This window comes from Bidens hawaiensis, unplaced genomic scaffold (genome assembly GCF_021521415.1).
Source record: "Bidens hawaiensis isolate Kalapana, Puna unplaced genomic scaffold, B.hawaiensis_p1.1 tig00000326_1, whole genome shotgun sequence".
NCBI classification, from domain to species: domain Eukaryota; kingdom Viridiplantae; phylum Streptophyta; class Magnoliopsida; order Asterales; family Asteraceae; genus Bidens; species Bidens hawaiensis.
The window spans coordinates 1,661,990-1,688,298 of record NW_027491025.1 but is presented as its reverse complement, the minus strand read 5'-3'; the positions used below and the strand labels follow the sequence as shown (position 1 = coordinate 1,688,298).

The 26,309-nt window shown below is 35.0% G+C and overlaps 2 protein-coding genes across 2 annotated transcripts; both read left to right on the top strand.

Annotated features, from left to right (window-relative positions):
* The first annotated feature begins 4,310 nt into the window (after nt 1-4,310).
* Nucleotides 4,311-7,316, top strand: LOC143622149 (protochlorophyllide reductase-like). The gene is made up of 5 exons (XM_077093378.1): nt 4,311-4,371; nt 4,435-4,500; nt 5,207-5,738; nt 6,563-6,921; nt 7,027-7,316. The coding sequence occupies exons 1-5, from the start codon at nt 4,321-4,323 to the stop codon at nt 7,180-7,182; spliced, it is 1,164 nt and encodes a 387-aa protein (XP_076949493.1). The 5' UTR covers nt 4,311-4,320; the 3' UTR covers nt 7,183-7,316.
* A 1,098-nt stretch (nt 7,317-8,414) lies between these two features.
* LOC143621378 (uncharacterized) lies at nt 8,415-11,327 on the top strand. Its single transcript, XM_077092819.1, has 3 exons — nt 8,415-9,349; nt 9,870-10,038; nt 10,837-11,327. Exons 1-3 carry the CDS (start codon nt 8,585-8,587, stop codon nt 11,313-11,315), a joined length of 1,413 nt encoding a protein of 470 aa, XP_076948934.1. The 5' UTR covers nt 8,415-8,584; the 3' UTR covers nt 11,316-11,327.
* The last annotated feature ends 14,982 nt before the right edge of the window (nt 11,328-26,309 follow it).

Here is a 26,309-nt window from a genome sequence, read left to right as displayed (position 1 = left end):
AGCTACGCTGAGTGAGTTCTAGTTAATCAAGCAACTTATCATACAACCACTACATGCATCATATACGTATTCGCAGACACGTAGTCCACTATCTAACCTGCTTACATTACCACTTAGCCTCTTATTTACGCCTACCACTTTGCCACCTTGCCACTTTAATAACGTATAACGTTATGCCACTTTGCCACTTTAATAACGTATATCGTTATGCCACTTTGCCACTTTAATAACGTAAAACGTTATGCCACTTTGCCACTTTAATAACGAAGGCACGTATAGGCTTACCCTACCACGTACTATCGTTATGCCACTAACACTCTTACTAGACTCTTGCCACTTCTAACACGCTCTACCTCTACTTGTCTACAACACGCTTCATATCATTTACATAATAAGCAGTTCACATCTACAATCATACACACATAATAACGATGGCACGTACAGGCTTTCCCTATCACGCGCTCACGTTATGCCACTAACACCCTTACATGACTCTTGCCACTTCTAACACACTCTACCTCTACCTGCCTATATCACACTTCATATCAGTTCGGTATTTACGTAATAAACAAGTTACATCATAACATTCATACACACTATCAACCACTTGGAATTTACTATCCTTGGCGATACGTGCAATATCCGAAGATCGTTCACGTACCGACAAGCATTATAAAATATATATACCTCGTATAACATCTATAGCATACACTTACCACTTAAGGTAAGTGTATTCACACTTCGCATCGAGTATGCACACAGCCCCGAAAACATAACAAGGAAATGGGGCTAGAAACTCACCTGGACTCTGCTTCTTCCTCTGGTAGCTGTAAATCCCTTCTCTATCTGAGCTCGGCTGACTTACCAACTCAGATCTATCAACAAAATCTCGGGTCTCGGCTTCGAATCTTGATCGGTTAGAATGTGTGTGTTTTGAGTGTGTGAAGAGATAGATGTAAATGAAGATATTTTTGGGATTTTGGGGGTATTTATATCCCTGAAATCCCATTCTTATTTAACCCATCTCAATTAGTTCAAGTCCACAACCCACATCCATTACCCAACACTAGCCCGACCCATACCAACTCCTATCCTATTATTTGTTTCCTGATAACCCGAGTAAACTTTCCCTCTATTATTAAGTAATATAATTAATATTATCTTGAAATTTCGGGATGTTACAAGTCTTCCCTTCTTAAAGAGGTTTCGTCCCCGAAACCTAACTTATTCCCCATAAAAGGAAAACTTCTTATATTTACACGCTTTATTGAATCGCCTTCGCTTTCTGAGTTATCTCTCTTACTCCTGACTTGTAGTCATCGAGCGGTGATCATGTGTTTTAGCTATTACGGTAGCTTGTCCATGAAGCCCTCGATGTACCAAGTCTCGTATCGCCTTCCCGAGGAACCTTGTTTTATATAATAACGCTAACTCCTAAGGCGACGCTTTACCATCACACAACTATTTATTATAACCAACATGCATTCAAGTTAAATTCATAGATCGTTCATACAAAAGCACAAGAAGTCACAAGTACCTCATAACATAAAAGGAAATCATTCAAGCTTGCTAAACAAACATAGGTTCAAATGTAACATAAAACACTCTTTAACTACTAAACATAAAACAACTGTGACATGCCACTTAGCCATCAGTATTCTTAAAGGGACAACACAAACATCATCACTCAAGGAACTATTTAGTACAAGGATAGCAAGGCTAACAGGTAATAACAGTGGCCAGCTGTGACTAGCTGATCACGTTGCTTTCCGTGTCCTATTCGCTTCCCTTTATGAGTCTATTTGTGCTGGTTCTACTTAAGCAGTTAGTCAAATCAAACAATCAATTACTTCTATCCTTATCGTTCACGCATCTTTTCTTTCTCATTAACATATATCATTTAATCATACACTTTACCTTTACTGATCTTGCTTGAGCGACACATGGCATTCTTGGACTGGCATCTTCTTTCTTTTCTTACTTATATCCCATACTCTGTTCGAGTCTAAGCATGTAGGATGCTTAAATCTCTCGAACTTTGCTCTGATACCAACTTGTAAGGCCCCGAACCCGGGCACCCTACTTTAGCGTCGGATTTACTCATAAACACAGTTCTTCAAATCAGAGTTTATTAAAACTTTTCGCGGAATATAAAACATCAATCATTTGTTACAAAGCATTAAATCTTTTCTTTGATACCATGACACAAAACTTTATATTTAAAACATCTTTACTTCTTTCTTCAGATGCCAGCCGTTCAATCCATGCCGTGTGTCATCCTCATGCTAACTCTGTAATCAGCTCACCTGCGTGCATACTAAAAGTCAGCTACGCTGAGTGAGTTCTAGTTAATCAAGCAACTTATCATACAACCACTACATGCATCATATACGTATCCGCAGACACGTAGTCCACTATCTAACCTGCTTACATTACCACTTAGCCTCTTATTTACGCCTACCACTTTGCCACCTTGCCACTTTAATAACGTATAACGTTATGCCACTTTGCCACTTTAATAACGTATATCGTTATGCCACTTTGCCACTTTAATAACGTAAAACGTTATGCCACTTTGCCACTTTAATAACGAAGGCACTTATAGGCTTACCCTACCACGTACTATCGCTATGCCACTAACACTCTTACTAGACTCTTGCCACTTCTAACACGCTCTACCTCTACTTGTCTACAACACGCTTCATATCATTTACATAATAAGCAGTTCACATCTACAATCATACACACATAATAACGATGGCACGTACAGGCTTTCCCTATCACGCGCTCACGTTATGCCACTAACACCCTTACATGACTCTTGCCACTTCTAACACACTCTACCTCTACCTGCCTATATCACACTTCATATCAGTTCGGTATTTACGTAATAAACAAGTTACATCATAACATTCATACACACTATCAACCACTTGGAATTTACTTTCCTTGGCGATACGTGCAATATCCGAAGATCGTTCACGTACCGACAAGCATTATAAAATATATATACCTCGTATAACATCTATAGCATACACTTACCACTTAAGGTAAGTGTATTCACACTTCGCATCGAGTATGCACACAGCCCCGAAAACATAACAAGGAAATGGGGCTAGAAACTCACCTGGACTCTGCTTCTTCCTCTGGTAGCTGTAAATCCCTTCTCTATCTGAGCTCGGCTGACTTACCAACTCAGATCTATCAACAAAATCTCGGGTCTCGGCTTCGAATCTTGATCGGTTAGAATGTGTGTGTTTTGAGTGTGTGAAGAGATAGATGTAAATGAAGATATTTTTGGGATTTTGGGGGTATTTATATCCCTGAAATCCCATTCTTATTTAACCCATCTCAATTAGTTCAAGTCCACAACCCACATCCATTACCCAACACTAGCCCGACCCATACCAACTCCTATCCTATTATTTGTTTCCTGATAACCCGAGTAAACTTTCCCTCTATTATTAAGTAATATAATTAATATTATCTTGAAATTTCGGGATGTTACATCGCTACAAGGTATGTTGCCGATGCGAGTTTTTTTTAATTCCACCTAGTTGCTAAGAACTGATTAAAGGTGGTCAAACTCAGTCAAAATCGCATTTAGTCGGTGAATTTAAGCCGATTTTGGCTTCAAAAAATAAAATATAACTCGTATTTATTTAATATTAAAGAATAAATATCATTTCTTAACTTAATGACTAACCTTTTTTAGAATAATTTATTATTTAAAAATGTATTTATCTTATTTATATTGATCATTACCTATTTTGTTACAGTATTTGTTAATTTATGATATTTGACGTATATATAATATCCAAAAATTAATTTTCTTATATTTACCATGTCTGAGTACTTCCCGAGTACTCCGAGTACACCCAACTCCCCAGTCGGCCGCCTAGGGTCCGCCTAGCGACTTTTGCAACCTTGATTGTAATCAGTAAATCCTAGGAATAGCAAAGTTATAGTCGGGTCTGAGGAGGATAAGATGTAGACAACATTATCTCTACTCTATAGGTGATTCCAGTGAAACCCCCTGCTCGATAGTGGTTTTGTATCAAACCTTAGACGTAAGCCACATAACACTCAATCATTAGGACCCCAACCGATTGATGCATATAACATTATCTTTCGGTTATCAACGTCACCACATGATGTCTGGTTAACCTTTAATGCCATTTTCACAAAGTTAGTAAAATTAAGTCAAAATTCACGCAATATCATGCTTTTTACAAACATAACCGAAAACAACCTTATCATCCCCGACCAGCAATAGAACACACACATTGCACAGTATCAAGCCCAACCATCAGTATATACATGGCTCTTCAAGCTTCTCTTCTTCCTTGTGCAATCTCTGTTCACAAAGAGGTCCAATTTATACTCGTATATTTCATTCAGTTATTTATTTGTTGATTTGTAATGGTGAAACAGGGGAATGGAGCTTTTGTTTCTAAAAATGTCAAATCTGATTTCAGCCCTCTTTTAATCGGAACAAAGGTAATCTTTTTATCTCTCATTTTGAAGATATGCCACCATGCAATTCTCTATCTCTAATGGATTCAATTGGAACCCTCCCTATTTTAGCTAATTTAATTGCATCTCAATTATTAACTCTAAACATAGGACCATGGGTCCAGCTTGGAACCAGTTCGGGTCAGATATGGTCTCTAAACATAAAACCGTTCGACCAGAACTTTGTTTATGTAATACATGAACAAACACAAACATTTTTTTTTGTTAATTTAGTTAAACAACCCAACATGCACACATGTCTCGTTCAATCATTTATGTTTGTTTATATTTCTTCGGTTATGTTTGTTTACATTCATCTATGTCATTACGTTTGTTTAAGTTCTTTTGAGTATTATTAGATTAAAATAACAAAAGATCACCAGTTAATGATTTATTAAATATTTAAGCCCAACAGATAGATGTTCATTTTACTTTTAACTGAAGTTCGCTCAATTATGCTCGTTTGTATGCGTTTGTTTATAATGTTAACGAACAAACATTAACAAAAACAAACACATTAATTTCTTAGCGAACGAACAAACAACAAAACCCCGTTCGTTTACTTGTTCATGTCCAATTGTTTGTTTGGAAAAAGTTAAAACAAGCAAAAATTAACATACTCCCGTCACGTTCGTTCTGTTCATTTTCATGCCTAATTATCATCGGTTATTGTTGACTTGATTAATTGCAGGAGCTAAAAAGGAAGCCATTATTGGTATCAATTCGTGCACAAACAGCAACAGCAGCCCCGTCGGTCAACCAAGCCGCACCAGACGGAAAGAAGACACTTCGTAAGGGAAATGTGATAATTACTGGAGCCTCATCGGGTCTGGGTCTGGCCACCGCAAAGGCTTTAGCCGACACGGGCAAATGGCACATAATAATGGCTTGTAGAAACTTTTTGAAAGCCGAGAAGGCGGCTAAATCGGTTGGAATAAGTAAAGAAAACTACACTGTTATGCACCTTGATCTTTCGTCTCTCGACAGTGTTAGACAATTTGTGGACACGTTTAGACGGTCTGGTCGCCCCCTGGATGCGCTTGTGAATAATGCTGCGGTTTATTTGCCTACCGCGAAAGAGCCAACTTACACCGCCGAAGGTTTTGAACTTAGTGTCGGGACTAACCATCTTGGTCACTTTTTGCTCTCGAGGCTGTTGCTTGATGACCTTAAGAAGTCGGATTACCCACAAAAACGACTCATCATTGTTGGCTCCATAACAGGTAACAAGGAACATTATTTATAAGACTTTGATAGATAGTATAATTAAAAACCGAAAATCCAAACAGAAGCGAATTTGGGGATTTTCATTGTTAATATTAATGCTAAATAGATTATAAAAAATGTATAATTGTGTAGCACAAATATTTTTTCTGGCCCAAATATTTCTAACCCCAAATGCTAAACTTGAAAAACTGAAACCGAACTGAACCGAACCCATACAGAAAACCAAAAAAACCGAATGCAACCCAACTATTTTGGCTCAAATGTTTAATAATCAATTAATCACTAACTAATATAAAGATTCTTGTCCAAAATTTTAGACCCAAATTCTTTATATCGGGTTAGATATTTTTCAACCCAAAAATGACTAAACCCAAATGATAAAACGGATAAACTGCAACTGAACGGAATCAAATAGAAAACTGAAAAAACCGAAATGAGCGGTTTTTAAAACTAAAAACCAAATTTTTGGTTTGGTTTGAGCTCAACACTGACCCGTACCCACCCATGAAAAGAATCAAATTAACCAGATAAATGCTCAAATTACTTGTGCTAAAGCCTAAACATTTACGAGTTTTTGTAAAAAGGATATATATTAAAACTATCAAAAAACCGGAGCCTGGATGATGAAACTAGGACCTTGAGTTATTATTTGGCCTGTTTAGACATTTCGTTACTTATGAGTTCTGTAACTCCAAACGTAGTATAAGTTCCTCATTTTTATGTTTGGTCATTTTTTAGTCCGCTTTTCTAAGCCTAGTTGCTTCAAGTACAGTTACTCATTTTTAAGTTGCTCATACTTTTTGTTGTTGACGTTTTGTAGGAAACACAAACACGTTGGCTGGAAACGTGCCACCGAAGGCTAACTTGGGGGACCTAAGAGGGTTAGCTGGGGGTCTAAACGGGCTCAACAGTTCGGCCATGATTGATGGAGGCGAGTTTGACGGTGCTAAGGCCTACAAAGACAGCAAAGTATGCAACATGCTAACAATGCAAGAGTTCCATAGACGGTACCATGAGGAAACTGGAATTACCTTTTCGTCCCTGTACCCCGGTTGCATTGCCACAACCGGGCTTTTCAGGGAACATATTCCATTGTTTCGGATTCTGTTCCCGCCTTTCCAAAAATACATCACGAAAGGGTATGTGTCGGAAGAGGAAGCGGGAAACCGACTAGCTCAGGTCGGTTATAATGGTTAATGTACAAGTTTACTTTTAAGCATGAGGTACAATTGATCAATGCTGATGATACAATATTACTATTATATTGAATTTAATTGGTTTCAGGTTGTAACGGATTCGAGCCTAACGAAGTCGGGTGTGTACTGGAGCTGGAATAAAAACTCGGCTTCGTTTGAAAACCAGCTTTCGCAGGAAGCGAGCGATGCGGAGAAAGCTCGGAAGCTGTGGGAGGTTAGTGAGAAGCTTGTTGGTCTGGCTTAGTCAAAGTCAAGAATAGTCAAAGTTAAAGTCAAGGTCAAGGATAGTCAAAAGTGGGTGATGTGGAATATGGATGTGTTTGTTGTGTTGTATGGTACAGTATAACAATGCATTCTTGAGTTTTCGATATCTTTTAATCCCGTGCCATGATTAATTTCCAAAGGCGGTAATAAATACCATGCCCAGTGCACGAAGCTATCGCATGCATAGGTCAGGGGTGTCTGGCTGACTTGGACATGCTGTAAGCATCCTTATCCTGCATTAGTGCAAGAGGGTGTTTCCACGACTCTAACCTGTGACCTTTAGGTCACATAGCAACACCCGCACAGGTGCTACAAGGTTCACCCTTTCTGTACAATGCAAGTGTAAAACTGAATATGAGATCAAAATGGGAAGCACAAATACGCAATTAACAAACAAATAGTGATTAGGCATCTAAATAAACGCGTAATTTAACAAAATCCACTGTTCACATGCTTCATAATTAAAAAGAATCTTAAAAATAAATAAATATAGGGAAGAACATTTGAAGTCACAATCAAGATGATGGAATTTGTGTTATAAGATTTATGCAAACCGTCTATGGAACATTTTTGTCTATATTGATATAACAATTCGGTCTTTATTACAATTCTTGTAGCCTTTTGAATTAGATGCGTATCAAACAATTATAATAAGTTTTTAATCAAGAGGAAGGTTGGAGAAATATAATCATGAATATCATATGAATAAAGAACCGTTAGGTCACAACTTCAAAGCTATCATACAATCACAATGATATCATGGAACAAGTCCCAAAGGCAACAAGATTATTATTTTTGATTAATTCCAACTCATTTCATAACAATATTGTTTAATATACCTAAGTTGTAATCGAAACACTTTCTTTCTATTCCAATTCATAAGACACTTTAGGCGATTAATATCAAAGACTTCTATAAATTTACAAATATTCTATAAAACAAAACAAAACAAATAAATAGGATACCATTTTAGTCATACAAAATGTGTGCGTATAGCATTTTTAAAAACCTGTATGCCTCTACACAAACGTATACAATCACATTGCCTGTCTATGTGGGCATATAAAAGCCCTATATATACAAGAGTGTACAATTTCAGAACGAATCCTATACAAACGTATACCACCAAATCATACACTTATATACGGCCGTGTAATATTAAATCAGTAAGGAAGTTGATTAGTACCCTAGGGGTGTTTCATAAAGTACACATAACTGCAAAGACTCCTTTAACTATCCTTTTCTATAAGTAACAACCACCTTAGTTAACTAGGTTGATCATACATTCATACCACCTTGTGACACCTCTCTCTTCACGCTACCACACGCACACTCTCTCTATATATAGATATAGACATATATACCTAGAAGTAAGAAAACAAATGGAAACGAGAACAAACTCAAGAAACCTTGGAAGCACCGAACAAAATTGGTGCAAGGCTGTGGCTAGTGGCACAGGGATAACCGTTTTGGCGTTGCAAGCCTCCAAAGTTGTAAACATCACTCTTCTAAAGACAGCCTTACAAGAAATCCAAAACAACCACCCAATCCTCAACTCAATGCTATACAAAAACACCACCACCGGTTCAACCTCCTTCATCATCAACCCGCCGGTCCCTAACCTCCATCTCAACATCATCACACCCGCCACAACCTCCCAACTCCTCCGCACCCTCACGAGCCAAGCCTCCAACGCCTCCCTCTCTCCACTACATTTAATCGTTGAGCATGAGCTTAATATCAACGAGTGGTCTAGTGCTGCTAACCGCGCGTTGTGCAACCAAGGGCTATACTTATGGTTTGTTAACCTGTATACCCTTCTGGACCAGAAATGGATCCTGGTGATAAGGTTGCACACCGCGGTTTGTGACCGGACCTCTGCGGTGTCGTTGCTTAAGGAGTTGAGGGAGGTTATGGGAGGGGGAGTTGGGGGAGGGTATAAAGAGGAGGGTAATATGGGGTTGGAAGATCTTATTCCAGTTGGGAAGGCTAAGAAGACGATGTGGGAACATGGGAAGGATATGGTGACATATTCGGTTAACACATTTAGGCTAAAGAATTTGAAGTTTAAAGATGTCAAAGGGCCTTTGCATTCTGAAGTTGTGAGGTTGAAGATGAACATACAAGAAACTCAGATGCTACTAGCTGTAAGTAAACCGGCCTTCATAATTATTGTTATGTGTTACACAGGTATTATTAAATATTCGAAATTACACACTCTTATATAACTTGAATTTGAGCACATAATTTAAGAAATGATAAATCAAGTAAATAAGTGATTCACGCGCGTTACACTAAAAATGGGAACTAAAAGTTTCTCAAATTGGGGGAAAAATGTTATGTAATGACATGGGAGCTATAGCCTTAATTGATGGAGTTTGGGTTCGACAGATGGGCCAAACTGCCTATTAATTGTGGTTTGCTACATAAAATGGCTTGCCGAGACCTAAGTTATGTTTGTTTTATGTTGATAGAGCCCTTTTCTTTCATGTTTTCCCTCATCTAGTTGTTTTAATTAGTAAGAGTCTGCTAACTCTGGGATCAGTTACTTAGCAGAATTCAAAACTCTAAATCATCAATAAAGTTTATAATGTGCATAGATTTTGGATTATCATATTAATCATCACAAAGCAAGCAACTGAAGTTTCCTTATTTTTACATATATAGGGTTGCAAGTCAAGAGGAATCAAGTTATGTGGAGTACTGGCAGCTGTGACTCTAATGGCAGTTTATTCCTCTAAGCGCCGCCCTAACAACAACCGGAAAAAGTACGGAGTGGTGTTTTTAAACGATTGTCGATCTTACCTCCAGCCACCTCTATCTCAACATCATTCGGGTAAGTTTTTCTGGTATATCATACAAACAAAATTGTAGTATATATAAAACAAGACAGAAGTATTCAAATATATTTAGAGATGACTTGTTGTTCTTGATGGTTTTTAAGCTCACAAAATGGGCTAGTTATTCTCCAAGTAGAAACTATATATAGTTTTGTTTTTCAATGAGTAGGTGATTTATAATATCATTGTAGGCGGTTTTTAAGTTCCTTGTAATTCTAACCGTTAACTACCTTGCAAGCAAACTCAATCAAGTTGTAACATATCTTTTAGTTTGCTACTGTGATAAGTGAACTCGACAAGTTCGTTTGGGTAACAATCCAACTTCATAAAGATTTTCACCAAGCTTAACCAGTCACCCACTTATATTTTTCATCTAACTCAGTCGAGTTCGCTTTCTTCCCAAGCGATCTTGGTGGGGCAGCGAATTGCCTTGAGGTAATTCAAGAACTTCCAAAAATGTCTAAAATTATTTAGTTGAATCCTAAACACATACTAATTAACCCAAAAATTCATCGAGCCCGACATGTGGGGTCGGTTGCATGTCTGATTTGCAACTCGTCTCGTTTGATATTTGTTAATTTGATCACGCTTTTGTCATGATTTCAATACGTTATAAAGGTAGCAAAATACGAATATATATAAATTCTACTATTGATCCTTTTGCTATAAAACAAAATATTATGTACAACTTATTAGTAATCAACCAACCAATATTGCAATATGGTTTAGATGTATGCATGTATTGGATACATATAATTACATTATGTCTACATCATCGCTCGTGTGATTTCTAGGATTTTATCATTCTGCCATCAACACAATTCAAGAAGTGAAACGAGGAGAAAACCTATGGGACTTGGCAACAAGAAGTTATACCTCATTTGCAAGCTCTAAGAACAACAACAAGCATTTCACTGATATTGCTGACTTAAACTTCCTCATGTCCAAGGCTGTAGACAACCCAAGTTTGACACCAAAGTCTTCCTTGCGAACCGCATTGGTAACTGTGTTCGAAGATCCTGTCATCGAGACGTCTAGGGAAATAAGACAGGATCTTTCCCTAGACGACTATCTTGGGTGTGCCTCGGTTCATGGAGTAGGCCCGTCCATAGCCATTTTCGACACGGTGGTGGATGGACAATTGGATTGTCTTTTTGTTTACCCTTCACCACTTCATTCAAGGGAGCAGATGCAAGAACTAATAGCTAGTATGAAAACTAGCCTTGTTGATGGTATAAAAATGGAGGAAAACCTTGAGTCTAGGGTTACATAATTTGTAACATCATTTGGCACCTTAGGTCAAATAAAATTAAACAATATTTATTGGTGTATTGTAATTTCTTGGGATAGCCGACTTGATGAACCACTATGTGATTTTGTTAGAATAACTTGGAATGATATGAACATGAAAACTGGCTGTTGGACAAAACCCATATAATTGACCACGTACCATTTATTTCCTATATATTATTTATCAATTTTGTATCACTCACATACTTATACGATTCTTCTGTAATGTACAAGTGTTTATACTTAATATACTATTAGATAATAATAATAATACAATATTATGGTATTTATGGTTTATTAATATCGGGCAGCTACGAGCCCGATTCATCTCTATATATTATAATTTTTATTGATCAATGGAATGGAATCAGTTAGTCTATTGTCATCTTACACACCATCCCTAACTACTTAACTCTTATAATGTTTAACAAAAACAACCATGTCTTTTGTAACTTATCTAATTCTAATTTTTCTTTATCCCGTTTCATATTTCCGTACGTTTCAAAAAAAAAAAAATAAAAAAATTCTGTAGTTTGAAAAGTAGGAACTCCCGTTTATGTGAGTATATACATTTTCTTGATTAAATATATAGCCAAGTACCTAAGGTGTTGCTTGACGATTCCGATGACATCTAATAAACAAGTGAGTATATACATTTTCTTGATTAAATATATCGCCATGTACCTAAGGTGTTGCTTGACGATTCCGATGACATCTAATAAACAAGTGAGTATATACATTTTCTTGATTAAATATATCGCCATGTACCTAAGGTGTTGCTTGACGATTCCGATGACATCTAATAAACAAGTGAGTATATACATTTTCTTGATTAAATATATCGCCATGTACCTAAGGTGTTGCTTGACGATTCCGATGACATCTAATAAACAAGTGAGTATATACATTTTCTTGATTAAATATATCGCCATGTACCTAAGGTGTTGCTTGACGATTCCAATGACATCTAATAAACATGTATTTTTACATTATAGGTAGAATATTATACAACGGTATACTTAAATGTATCATCTACTCTATCTCTAATTGCAAACAAGATCCTTACATATAGATCGATCAATAGTTGACTTCTTCACGTTATTCTCCAAATTATTGGTCATTACATACTTTGCAACTACGTCTTTTTTCAACTACAAAGTGTTGTACCATTAATGTGAAGTTACGCCATTTTTGTATACTACAAGGCTACTTATATTATACGCGAGGCCATATTGCATCATCATCTGAAAACATTGGTGAGCTCCAATGTTTTGACTTTATCGGAATTTAGTTAAGATATATACAAAACTCTTGCTTTGTAAAGCTTCAGTGTCTCCAACTTTGTAAACATTAGAACATACAAATATGAAACTTCGTTAGTTTTAATGAGGATTTTAGCTTCATCTCATCTTTGGGTTATAAACAGTGCAACAATATCTATGCAACATAACCTTTTGAAAACATATAATCTTATCCTCTCACCAACTCCTCCCTCCTCTGTATTTTCTTACTGTTTTCGGTATAAACCAATACCAACAAGATCCGAGATCTCGGTTGGCTACAAGTGTTTTCCGTTAGCTTGAAGTTAGAGATTGATTCAATAACTTTGTTGTTTGATGTGCTCTTAGGACCTACAATTGATATAAAAGCTTTTGGCTCTACTAGTTGTAGTTCTTGAGTCAAGACCTTGGATTTTAATCTTGTTTGAGTGTTGGAGAATTGTTTTCTAGTGTTTGAAGTGGGGTTCGGGCTTACTATTGTGTTTGCAAGCTTAAAAGTGGTGAAATAAGTGTGTTTGTGTGTTCTTAACGATATTGGGGTTTGAAAAGTGTGTTTGTATAAGCTCGGAGTTTGTGTTTCAAAGTTTTTAAAGTGTGTATCAAGATCTTGGTTTAATAGAATCTAGTTTCCCAAAATGGCAAAAAGTGTACTTCGGTGAAAATCTATGCAAAAAGTGAAAATTGTACTTTCTGGAAAATCAATCGAATCGATTTCCGAACCATTCGAATCGAGTCTCAAGCCAATCAAATCGAGATCACAAACCAATCGAATCAAAATTAGAAACCATTCGAATCGAAATCTCAAACCAATCAAATCGAGTATTCATTTGATTCGATTCATTTGCAATTCGATTCGATTCATTTCTTATTCGATTCTATCCGTTTACCGTTCGATTCAATTCAAATTTGAATTCGATTCGTTTAAACTTAAACTCAATCCGTTTGTACTTAGAGCTTCTGGACAGAATCTGTTTCACTCCCAACTTGATTAAGAAGATGGCAAACGATCACAAAACCTCCAATGTTGATGTTGAAAAGTTGTCTAATGCTGGAAAATGAGGCTGGAACCACCACAAAACCTCCAAAGTTGATGTCTTTTAAAAGCAACTTTGATGATTTCAAATGGAGGTCCAAGAACTACATAAGAATGACCGACTTTGCTCTCCTAAGATCTATTAAGAATGGTCCTCACAAGCCTACAACTATGACACCTGAGGGCCCGTTGTTTCCCCTCCTAAAGGTTATATGGATGATGATAAGAAAATGCTTCTTTAAGATGAAAAGGCTTATGGTGTGTTGAATGTATGTCAGGCTGATGATATAGCTCAAACTTTGAGAGAACACACAACTGTCAAAGGCCTTTGGGATGCCTTGGTTGAGTAGTTTGAAGTTAACCTAGAGATGAGGAGTAGCAGAAAGGAAATGTTGAAGGGATAATTCAACATGTTCAACCATGTTCAATGAGAGTCAGTTGGAAATCTCATAGGGAGATTTGAGAAGTTGATTACCAAGATGAGAAGTGCATGAATCAACAATGATGTGTCAGAGATTAACTACAAGTTGCTAAATTCACTGCCGTATACATGGAATAGCAGTGTCATTACCATCAAAAGAACAACCAATCTAAACGTCATTTCTCATCAAGACTTGATCTCCACCATTAAGTCTTTGAAATGGATGACAAGCTTGTCATACCCTAACCTAAGACGGAAATGTATGGGCGCTAACTGATTGTTCACAGCTCACAAGGTATTATTATGCAATTGCAAAGTGACAATATCTAATTAATTTATTTAAATAAACAATTTACATTTAAGTGCATCAAGTATAAAGAAGTTACAAAACAAGATCAAATAATTATTGAATAAGTTTTATATCCTAAAAGTCATCTTTAAGTGATCTTCATCCTGATAAACAATCCAACCTGATAACCTGCAAATGCATACATAATATATATTTGTCAACACAAGGTTGAGTGAAGAAATCACTAGTTTTGACACTACAATAATATATAAGAAAAACCGCAAAAATGTTATTCGTAAGTATAAACAATCAAATCATAGCATGTAAATACTTAAAAAAAAAGTAATGATGTGTGGGTTAAACCGTTTCCATGCGAATCAGGCATTGATTACCATGATAGTATAATATAGTTGTCGATGAAACCATTGTAATGCGATCGGACTCCAGCCACTACGACATGATGTGATAAATGATGGACCTCTCCGAATGTGATAAAATAAACAAATAAACATGTTAACAAATAGCATATAGTCATTCAATTGATACACAACACAAATATTAACAGTTTGCATTTGAGAATATAATATAATATGTAAATTGATAGTTGGTATGCATAAGTCCCCAAAACATTTGTTAACAAGTAAAATAGGGGAGTGATTACTCACCTTGATGATTAAACGAGTAAACCGTGAGATAAAATAAACGACCAAGGCTATCGAGACAAGTATTCTGATCCAAACAAAACCTGAGACTTATACAAAATAAAATAATGTAAAAAACCGAGAATATAGCCATTGGAATCAATCCAAACCAGAACTCCGGTTATGATATTTTTAGTAAATAAGCGAGCTGGTACTGATAGAATCCAAACAGCGAGACGGGAGTTGGGTTTTGGTAATTACACTCAAAATTTCAAAACAAACATAAATGTCTTCTGGCAGGAAAACTAATGTTGACCAGAAGATAGAGAAATCGAATAGTCAAATATTTTGACTATTATGCCATAAAACGGACCGGGGAGCAATTGACCCGACAATACCCAATCAATCAGTAAAATTGATTGAGGGCTATAGTTATTTAGATAAAAACAAACATTTTTCATGAAGACAACTTACCCGGAAAGATTACGGAACAATGAGAATACACGAGTCAAATGTTCTTGACTCACAAAAGTCAAACCGTATAATGAAAATTGTTGAAGAAAAAGCTATGAAACATTATGCATGATTTTTTAAGAGGTTGGGGCTGAGTTTGCAGAGGTATTTAGGGTTTCTTTATAGTTTGGTTATAATAATAAAAGTCAGATTTCGTTTATTTGGTAAATGAGCTCGAATAAGAAACGATATAATCAATTAATGACAAAATCAGGTAAAATAACCTAGGGATTTCGTTTGTAATCACAGGGGAACGAATTTTGACACATTATAATATCATATGACTTATCTTGTGGCTTAAGTTTCTTGATTTTTGGCAAAAGTAGTCCTTGTACTTCTATAAACACGATTTTTAGGCATTTTATGCGGTTTTAAGGGTTTTTAAAAGTTGTTTGACGAGTTTGAAAGTTATGATAGTGTAAACTAGCTAAACCAAGTTAAATTCAAATAAATAAAAGTTTTAATAATTAGAAATACCCGAATTACATTCCCGAGTCGGGTAAATGAATACGAATACAAATACGAAAAATTCGAAATGTTACAGTCTCCCATCAACTTAACATTTGTACCGTTATTCCAAAACTACTTTCGGTTCTAGATTATGACATGAGATTGTACGTATTATGATTTCTATATGAGGACTTTGGTAATTACGTATGCATCCATAATTACTTGGATCGTCAGATGGTCCACATTACATGTCCATCGTGTGGGTTATAAAACATTTTGAAAGGCATAACATTGTGAGAAAATTTTAATACATTTTGATTGTAAACTAGTAGATCATAATTTATAAAATATAGTTAAAAATGAATTTAACTCTTGAGTTGTTTTAAATAAAACATTAAAATTTCTAAAACTCTTCTGATAAATGGAATATAAATCTTGAATATTAAGAAGGAAAGGATTTCTTATCGTTGATATTGAGATGTGTTATGATGAACGAGAATGAACGAATAAGTAAGATATCAAAAATAGTTGTTTTTGGAAAAATAAGATTAATTTTATTGCATGAGATAAACACATAAAATGATAGATTATTCAATTTGAATTTGCTCCAAAACCAAAATCAAAAAAAGAGTTGCTATAGTGTATTAGTGAAAAGACAAAATTGTATAGATAAAAATGGCGAAAACAATAAAAATATTCTTTGAGAAACTTAAATATAGTTGACTTGATTCAACTGATTTAAAACACCTTGATTAGTTGATTTATAAAAACGTGAATAATTGAGGTTAATTGATTTGAGATGGCTCGGCTAGGTTGAACTTGAACGGTTTACAAAAACAAAGTAATATTGGGATAGATTCGGTTAACTTGAGTTTGTTGTTGTTGTTAGAATGAGTGGGGGTTAATGAATTGAAATTATTATCAAATAAGTTAATGAACACGATTGAATTGATTGCATTAATGTTTTGAATTTGAGTTTATATTCTTAGAGATCGCAGGAGCTATCTCCTTGAGTATACATGTGGCCATAAGGCGGTTATAGAAAATAAATTATTGATATTGGTTGATGTTGAGAAAGCATTTTATGATTAATGAAGATGAGATTTAATGAGAGGATTACTAAGTTGTGTAAATTTTATATGAGTTATTGAGAAAAAAATGAAATTCAAATAAATTGCGCTAGTGTTTATTCATAACTTAATGATAAGTTTGTATTTAAATGCTATAATCAATAAGATAATTTGATAAGTAAATGAGTTTTATCATAACATAACAAATTGAGATGTTAACAATCAAGATTTTTAGGATGATAACATGAAATGTGTTTGATAGTTTATGAATGTGATGAGTTATTTGAAATATGTTTAATAGTTGAAAATGTGATAACACGAGTATGAGAATACCATTTGAATATTAAAATGTATAATAATGATTTTTAATTTATTTGTTAGTTTAATTATATGATGAGATGAATAAGAGAAAAATCAATTCAAATGATAAAATGTTAATTGTTTCAATCGACTTGTAATAATTGAGTCTTGATGATTGGATGACTTGTGCTCAATCATGGGAATTAAAATGTTTTTGAGTATGTGAATAGATCGAATCAATAAATTTTGATTCAAATGTAATCGGGTAATTATGTAAGTAAATCAAATCATAAGATGTTTCAAATGAAATCAAGTAAACAAATAAAGAAGCGAATAAACGAATTTTCTTCGGTGTGTTGGGTTTCCCATGAGATTTCCATTGCATTTTATTCTCCCAACTTGTTAGCATACCAAAACAAAACAAATGGGTGAGTTGGGCTTCCCATGAGCTTGTCCATGGCATTTTATTGGCCAAGCTAAATAACAAATCAACAATACAATTGAGTTTGTCGGCCCATGAGCGTTACATGACGCTTTAACCGACCAAACCAAATAATGAATAAACGAATGTAAACATGAGTAGTTGAAGCATCTCGTGTATCACCACTGATGATAAAGCTCCATCAAATATCACAAATATAAGGAGTTTGTGAAAATGAATTGTTGCCGTGTCCATGGCTTGCTATGGGTTTTTCCACCCGACCAGACATTTTAAAAGTAATAAAGCACACTGAGAAATGTAACCATTTAGCCGTTTACGTTAACCGCTTAAAGTTCCGGTTGTATGACAATTTCCACTTTGGCGGGAAATCTTGCCACACTGCCTAGCTTTAAGGGAAATAGAGCAAAAACAAAAAACTAGGGAATTCATATGGAATTTCCTCCAATGAAAACAATCAACTAAAATTAAATGAAAATACTTTGAGAAGGATGCATTGCCTCAGAGTTATAAAATATATTTTGAGAGTGAGACATAGTCTCGTAGTTATAAAAATATTTTGAAGGTGAAACATAGCTTCGGAGTTGTGTGTGCATGACAATAAAAATAAACAATTAACTAAGCAATTAAACAAGCACTCAATCTAGCAAGTAATCATGTAAGTTGTAAACAAATAAATATAACACATAAGGTAAACAAATAAGCACGTATGGGGTCTTAAGCATGTTTCTAGGGCACCACTAACGACCTATCTTAAACCTTCGGCGTTGATACCAATCTGTCACACCCCAACCTAAGGTGGAAATGTCGGGACGCTAACTGATTGTTTACAGCTCACAATGTACTATCATACAATTGTAAAGTGTCAATATCTAATTAATTTTTTTAAATAAACAATTTACATTTATGTACATAATCTATAAAGAAATTACAAAACAAGATCAAAATTATTATTGAATATGTTTTATATCCTAAAAGTCATCTCTAAGTGATCTTCATCATGATAAACAATCTAACTTGATAACCTCCAAATGCATACAAAATATATTTTTGTCAACACGAGGTTGGGTGAGAAAATCACCAGTTTTGACACTACAATAATATATAAGAAAACCGCAAAACTGTTATTCGTGAGTATAAACAGTCATCATATCATGTAAATACTGAAAAAAATAATGATGTGTGGGCTAAACCGTTGCCATGCGAATCGGGTGTTGGTTAACATGATAGTATAAATGAGTTGTCGGTGAAACCATTGTCATGCGATCGGACTCCGGCTACTATGACATGATGTGATTATAACGATAGACCTCTTAGAATGTGATAAAATAAACAAATAAACATGTTAACAAATAACAAATCGTCATTCAATTGATAAACAACACAAATATTAACCGTTTGCATTTGAGAATATAATATAATATGTAAATTGATAGTTGGTACGCATAAGTCCCCAAAACATTTGAAAACAAGTAGAATAGGGGAGTGATTACTCACCTTGATGTTAAATGAGTAAACCGTGAGATTAAAAAATAAACGAGCAAGGTTATCGTGACAAGTATTCTGCTCCAAAAAAGACTTGAAACTTCTACAAAATAAAATGAAGTAAAAACCGAGAATATAGCCGCAGGAATCAATCCAAACGGATGTATACAACTCCGGTTATGATGTTTTTAATATATAAGCAAGCTGGTACTGACCAGCATCCAAACAATGAATCAGGAGTTGGGTTTTGGTCAGTACCTTCAAAATCTCAAAATAAACGTAAAAGTCTCCTTTCTCGAAAGCTAATATTGACAAGAAGATAGAGAAATCGAATAGTCAAATATTTTAACTATTATGCCCTAAAACGGACCGAGGAGAAATTGACTGACAAAACCCAATCAATCAATAAAATTGATTGAGGGATTTTGTTAGTTAGACAACTTACCCACAAAGATTACAGAACAATGAGAACACACAAGTCAAATGTTCTTGAATCACAAAAGTCAAACCGTATAATAAAAATTCTTGAAGAAAACGCCATGAAACATTATGCATGAATTTTTAAGGGGTGGGGGCTGAGTTTGTAGAGGTATTTAGGGTTTCTTTATAGGTTGGTTATAATAATAAAAGTCAGATTTCGTTTATTTGGTAAATGAGCTCGAAAAAGAAATGATATAATCAATTAATGACAAAATCAGGTATAATAACCCAGGGATTTCGTTTGTAATCATAGGGAACGAATTTGGACACATTATAATATCTTATGACTTATATTGTGGCTTAAGTTTCTTGATTTTTGGCCAATCTACTCCAATTGATGATTGTCACATTGCACTCTTCTACGCCTTTATGGCCAGAAATGAAGAGTTGATGCAAGGAAACCTGTTACCTCCGTCCTATCAGCAAGGTGATATTCTTGATATCAACAAAAATGATCTTGAGAAGATGGATATCAGGTACCATATGGCCATGACAGCTCACAAGGCCAAAGACTTCATGAAGAAATACAGAAAAAAACATATTCAAAGAATCCAACAACAAGAGTATCGGTTTTGATAGGGATCAACTTCGTTGCTACAATTGCAATGAACTGGGACACTTTGCAAGAGAGTGCAACAATCTAGCAATGCTTGCCAATGACATCAAGATCACTGAATTCTCTAACAGTGAAGGGGGAAGGGAAATGATAGGAGGTCAATGGATCAGAATTCGGGTAAAAGAGTTCCACGAATAGGTCAAGGAAGCTTAAACAAAAGAGAACTCAAGCTCAAGCACCAAGGCCCTTATCATCCAGTCTGCTGAATCAACTGAACCAGATTGGGAGGATCACCAATTCACTGTGCTGGTAAACATAGATGGAATGGCGTTCATGAATGAAGACAAAGTTGCTTCAAGTTCTACTCAAGGAGGAAACCATGCAACTCCTGAAATTCTCGAGGTACACAAACACCTTTGCTCTCAATCATGTATTAACAAGGTAGAATACAATAGAACTCATAATGCTACTATGATTAAAGAAAACTTGAGCATAAAACATCTAAATGATGAATATAAAAAGTCTGATAAGATATACACCATTAGAATCAAAACTCATCATGACGACATGGCAAAGTTGCATATTTAGTTGTTTCAATATAATAAAATAATAGAGTTCCATGAAAAACGAATAGTTGAGTTGAATGCTAAAAATGAGAAACTAGAATTTGAGCTTTCACAAAGAAAAATAGCTGTAGATAAATTTGAGATGACGTCTGATAAGTTAAATGTCATCATTGGAGCACAGATGGGTGTGAAACAAAAGAGTAGTACGGGATATGAATTTGTGGCAATTCGACCGCCTTTTAATGACAATTACACATCCCTACCTCACTTTAGTTTCAATACCCCTTCCGAGGATGAAATGGTCTATGGAGTTGGCCATGTACCAAAACCAAAGATATTTATTCCTTCCGTTTCAAAAACAGCCGATCAAATGCATTCGCCTGTTGATTCTAATGGTAATTCATCTTGTTTGGCAGGTTGTGTAAAAGAAAGTGGGTCGGTGGTAAATGACATGAGTTGTAATAGGAAAAGAATGTTAAATTCACCTTTTGTTTCTGATGTGAATTTAAAATCATTTACCAATTTTGTATGTAATAATAATAGTATTATTTCCATCCAAAATACATTGACTTCATCTTCGAATGATGTGTAATTTGTGAGAGTGTTGATGTTGGCACTTCTCACATTATTTTGAACGAAAATATTGATATTATTCTATATAGTGATTGTATAACTATTTATTATGAAACGTTTGTTGATAATTGTGTAAATTTGAAAAGGCTTGTTGATATGAACATATCAAGTTGTTCATCATCAAGTTGTAAGTCTGAGGATAGTTTAGATAATGATGAAGTTTTTGAAAATGAAAAAGCTAGTACTTCGTGTAAATATGTTCCACCTAGTAAACAATCAATTTCTCAAACAACCAATCAAGTGAGAAATCCTCAGCCATACAACTTCTATGATAGCAACTATTATGGTCACTATAAAGAAAATTACATAAATCCTAGTTATGCAAATGCTTTTGATAATTGTGGTTATGGACCAAATAGCTTTTAACGATCATGTGTCTTTCCAAGTATCACCTTTCCCACCACATTAACCATATTATAGTTCGGATGAGTTCTATGGTGTTCATAGAAGAAAATGTTGTTTTTTCTGTGGTAACCCTTCTCATCTTGCAAGACATTACAAGAATTTGAATCAACAACAAAAAGTGATGAAAAGCCAGTTTAAACAGCCCCGGTCCCATGTTGCTAGTAGCTCGGGATCAAGGACTAATCAAAATGTCAGTGATGTCAGTGAAATGGATGTGAGATCCAACAATAAGCAAAAAGTGAAGAATCCTTTATGGATAACCAAAAAGGAAAGATCAAAAAGGAGTTCAAAGACTGAAGATTCAAAGGAATCGCCAAAAACGAATCAACAAAAGATCCAGAGATCGAAAGATCTGAGGATTTAGTTTTGGAAACAAAAAGGAGACGGTCCAAAAGATCTTCTAAACCAAGAAAACATGATTCTGTATGGATTCCTTCGGACTGTTCTTCCAATTCTGAATCACCGCAACACCCTACTTTTGAAAGAAACAAGATAAAATTTGGTGAATTCTTGGTTGATCTTCCCGAGACAGTTAAGTCTCGGAGCCATTGTCTAATTAACTGCTAATGAGTGTAGGTTCAGTCAAGAAGGTCTGTCAACAGTATATGGTACGTAGACAGTGATTGCACCCGACACATGAATCGAGACGAGTCCTGGTTGTTTGAGGTTCAATCGTTTGATGGTGGACACGTTTCTTTTTCTGGAGACATGGGAGGAAACATCACTAAAAGAGAAAAAGTTTCAAATTCATAAATTCCATTCTTAAGCCATTGCATATGGATTTGTTTGGTCCAATTCATCCTTAGGAAATTGGCCGAAAAGCCCATTGTGTTGTTGTTATTGATGACTTTTCGCGTTTCAGCTGGACTTTCCTTTTAGGGTAAATAATTGAAACCACTCCATTTCAAATCAAGTTCATAAATGTTGTGGAGAATCAGACGGATAAGAAGGTCAAGTGTATCAGAAGCGATAACGAAACGAGTTTTGATACAGAGATGTTAATGAATTCTGTCATTAAAAGGGGATAGATCGCCAGTTCAGTGCTCCCTACACTCCACAACAAAATGGGGCTGCCAAACATCGCAACAAAACACTTATTGAGGTTGAAAGAACGATGATGTTAGACACAAAGCTTCCATTGTTTTTCTGGGGTGAAGCAAATAAATGCTGCATGCTTCATACAAAATCGTGTGCTGATCAACAAGCGCTTAAAGAAGACTCCTTATGAAGTCTACAACGAGACTAAGCCACAAGTCAACTACTTCAAACATTTGGATGTTCATGCACCCTGCTTCATACAAGTGGCAACTCAGGCCCCAAAATTGCTGAGAAGGCCGAGGAATGTTACTTTGTTGGATATGCTGCCAACAAAACCGCTTATCGTGTTTACAACAAGAAAGCAAAAGTGATAGTGGAATCCTACAATGTTGACTGGCAAGAGCTTAACCCCACTGATGCACGCACGAGACGCAACTGATTATTTGATTATCTGTTTGTTCAATCCGTTTCGTGGAATGTCTGATTCCCCATCAACAAATACTTACGTTCCAGCTTCTATACCCGATCCAGTATTGATTCCAACTATTTCCAACATGTTAAATGATGTGATTTTGTGTGTTGGTCCATCCAACATAAATGTACCATCCGTAGCTCCTCCACCAGCCTTCGTGAATCATGTTCCTCAACCAGCAGAAATAACCGATATGGTAACTGTTGAAGATGCTTATGATTAGGATTCAGATGACTCATTCTTGTTAGATGAAAATGTCGATCCAAATCAGACAGAAACTGCAAAAAGTTTTCAGGAAGTACCTTGTGTGGCCGAATCTATTCCCCCACCTCCCTCATCAAATGACAATATACAGGTTGTTGAACAGAATGTTGCTGGTGCTTCTGACAACACTGCTTCCACTCCCATTCCTTCAGTTATTGTTCTTTTTATTGAAAACTTTAGGACGGGTCTATTGCTTAAGAACATGTGGTTGATCAACTAGAAACCATTCAACTAGACACTGATGTTCTGAATAATGCTCCACGTATATTCCATCCCATCAAGTGTTTGACAATTGATCTTCATGTAAAACCTATGTTCAAGTGGAAGCCATTCCTCCGTTTACCATTCAGCGGTCACATCCTACAGAGAATATCATTGGCCCTCCCTCCGCAGGTAACATTCGTTAGTTTTCAAACCCGAAAACCGACCCGTTTTTATGTTTAAATGTAATTTGGATTTCACTTATCAATAAGGTTAAGCTTTCCTGTTATTTCATTGTTTATGAATATATTGTTACTTATGTCACTTTACCAGCTTAACTCATTTTTAGAATTTTGTTGTCTTAATTTGACCTTACAAGCTTTAATAATTATAATTATAGAATCTAACTATAAGAAATATTTCCACTACAATTATATATATATTCATGGATAATATGACACCTTACATGTTACACAAGACATTTTGACTAACATGTGCATCCATCAAACGAATATTTTAACATCCTTTTGTTAGCATTTTTTATATTATAAAACAAATAAATAAATTACTTTAAACTCTTTTAAAATGGTCAAACCTCCTACCCCAAAGAACTTTCCTAATCAATTTTATCATTAAATTATTCTTAAGAGTAACCGCCTCATTATTGTATATATAAGAACATACTCCCACCCCTTACATTCTTTCCACCACCCTTTGACAAGTTCAAGAGAATCATGTCTTTATTTTCCATTTCAAAGGGAGGATTTTAATTATTCAAGTATTCTCTTTCTGTTTGTTTTAATTGTTGTTCATACTAGTTAATAAAATAGTCACATGACTATAACACAGTCATTTTTTAGGAATCCACATAATCCATACATCATGGTATATAGGGTGGATGAGACAAAGAACACAAGGAGATTTTCGATTACACGAACGCCACACTTGAAACGTAATTACATCTTTATTTAAATGTTTTGAATCGTTATATTTTATTCAAAGGACCCAAGTATTTTTTGATGATATATGCTTATAAATCTCATATAATCATATCAAAAAAAGACCATCATTTTATTTCATCAGTATCCTTTACGAAATAAAATTACTTCTAGCAATGTTTCAGTTTTGACATTAGATCTAGCCGTCAAGAAAGAGGCATATCTTGTTCATAACAAACTGTAAAAGTGGTATACCAGATTCTATGATAAGCTAAGTTGAAATACAATTCTAAAAATTATTTTTACGCATTTTAATTCATTCGTATGAATTCACCATTAAAATTTAATAAATAGTGCACATATTTGTACCCTCTGATTTACATGGTTGTTTTGGCCTATTTAGTGTACGAATTTGTAAAACTTTTCTAAATGAAAGTTGTTCAAAACATTCTAATTTAGTAGACTTAAATGTCTTGATTTATAATAAAATTGTTTGATATTTTAAATACCTTAAATAAAACTAAGCAGTTTCTTGTCCAAAAACTGATTTTGTATTTCATCTTCCTTTTTGATCTTTTCCTTGTTTTTATTTAAATCATTTATTCACTAGATTTATTATTCCTTACCCTTAGCCTAAAACACATGATGTGTTGTAAAACACGCTTATTTTTCGCACCTTTTTATCATCTTTTAATGGCTTAATTATATAATAAATAATGATTTTTAACTTGTTTTAACATGTTCTTACAAAGTTTATTATTTTGTGTAGGTTACAAGTTTTAAAGGAGAAAAGGTTCGAGTTTTGAAAGACATAAGAGGCTTTATGATCAACTTAACAAGACCAAAAATCAAGACCCAACCCAAACCCACAAGAGAAAAACCTTACCTGTTACTATATAATATAACACACAAATTAAAAAAACCCTAACCCTTTTATTGCTTAATCCTTGCGCAGCAAAAAAAAGAAACATATAATAACAACACTTCCGATCGGAAGTTGGTGGGCAGGAAGAAAAGTAAACAAACTTTAATCCTAAAATATGTTTTTGTACGAGGAAACAAAAGGCAGCAAAAATAAATCAAGAAAATATTATAATATAAAGTTTTTGGTCAAGGCTAGAAGCAGCAGAAAACAAGAAAAAATTAAAACCCTTTGTGTGTAGTATTCCGATCGGACAACAAGAGGGAACAAGAAAGTTATTTTGGTTCTTTTTTTTTGTGAGAGCAAAGGAAGGAGATCGTTAAGGGAAACTTGATACAGCAGCTACGGGTTATATTCATTCATAAACTCAGTCTTAATCTTAAGTATTAATCTCATAAAATTTGTTCTATTGTTCAAAGTTTCATAACTAGTTACTTTGATCTTTTGCTTTGAATTGTTTTGCAAGTAAAGTGAAGATTGACTTGTGTTTGATTGTTATTGAATCTTGAATGAGTTTAATTATGTTTATGTTGATGTTTATGATGTTTAACTTAAGTATTAGCTGCTGTCCAAAACCAATG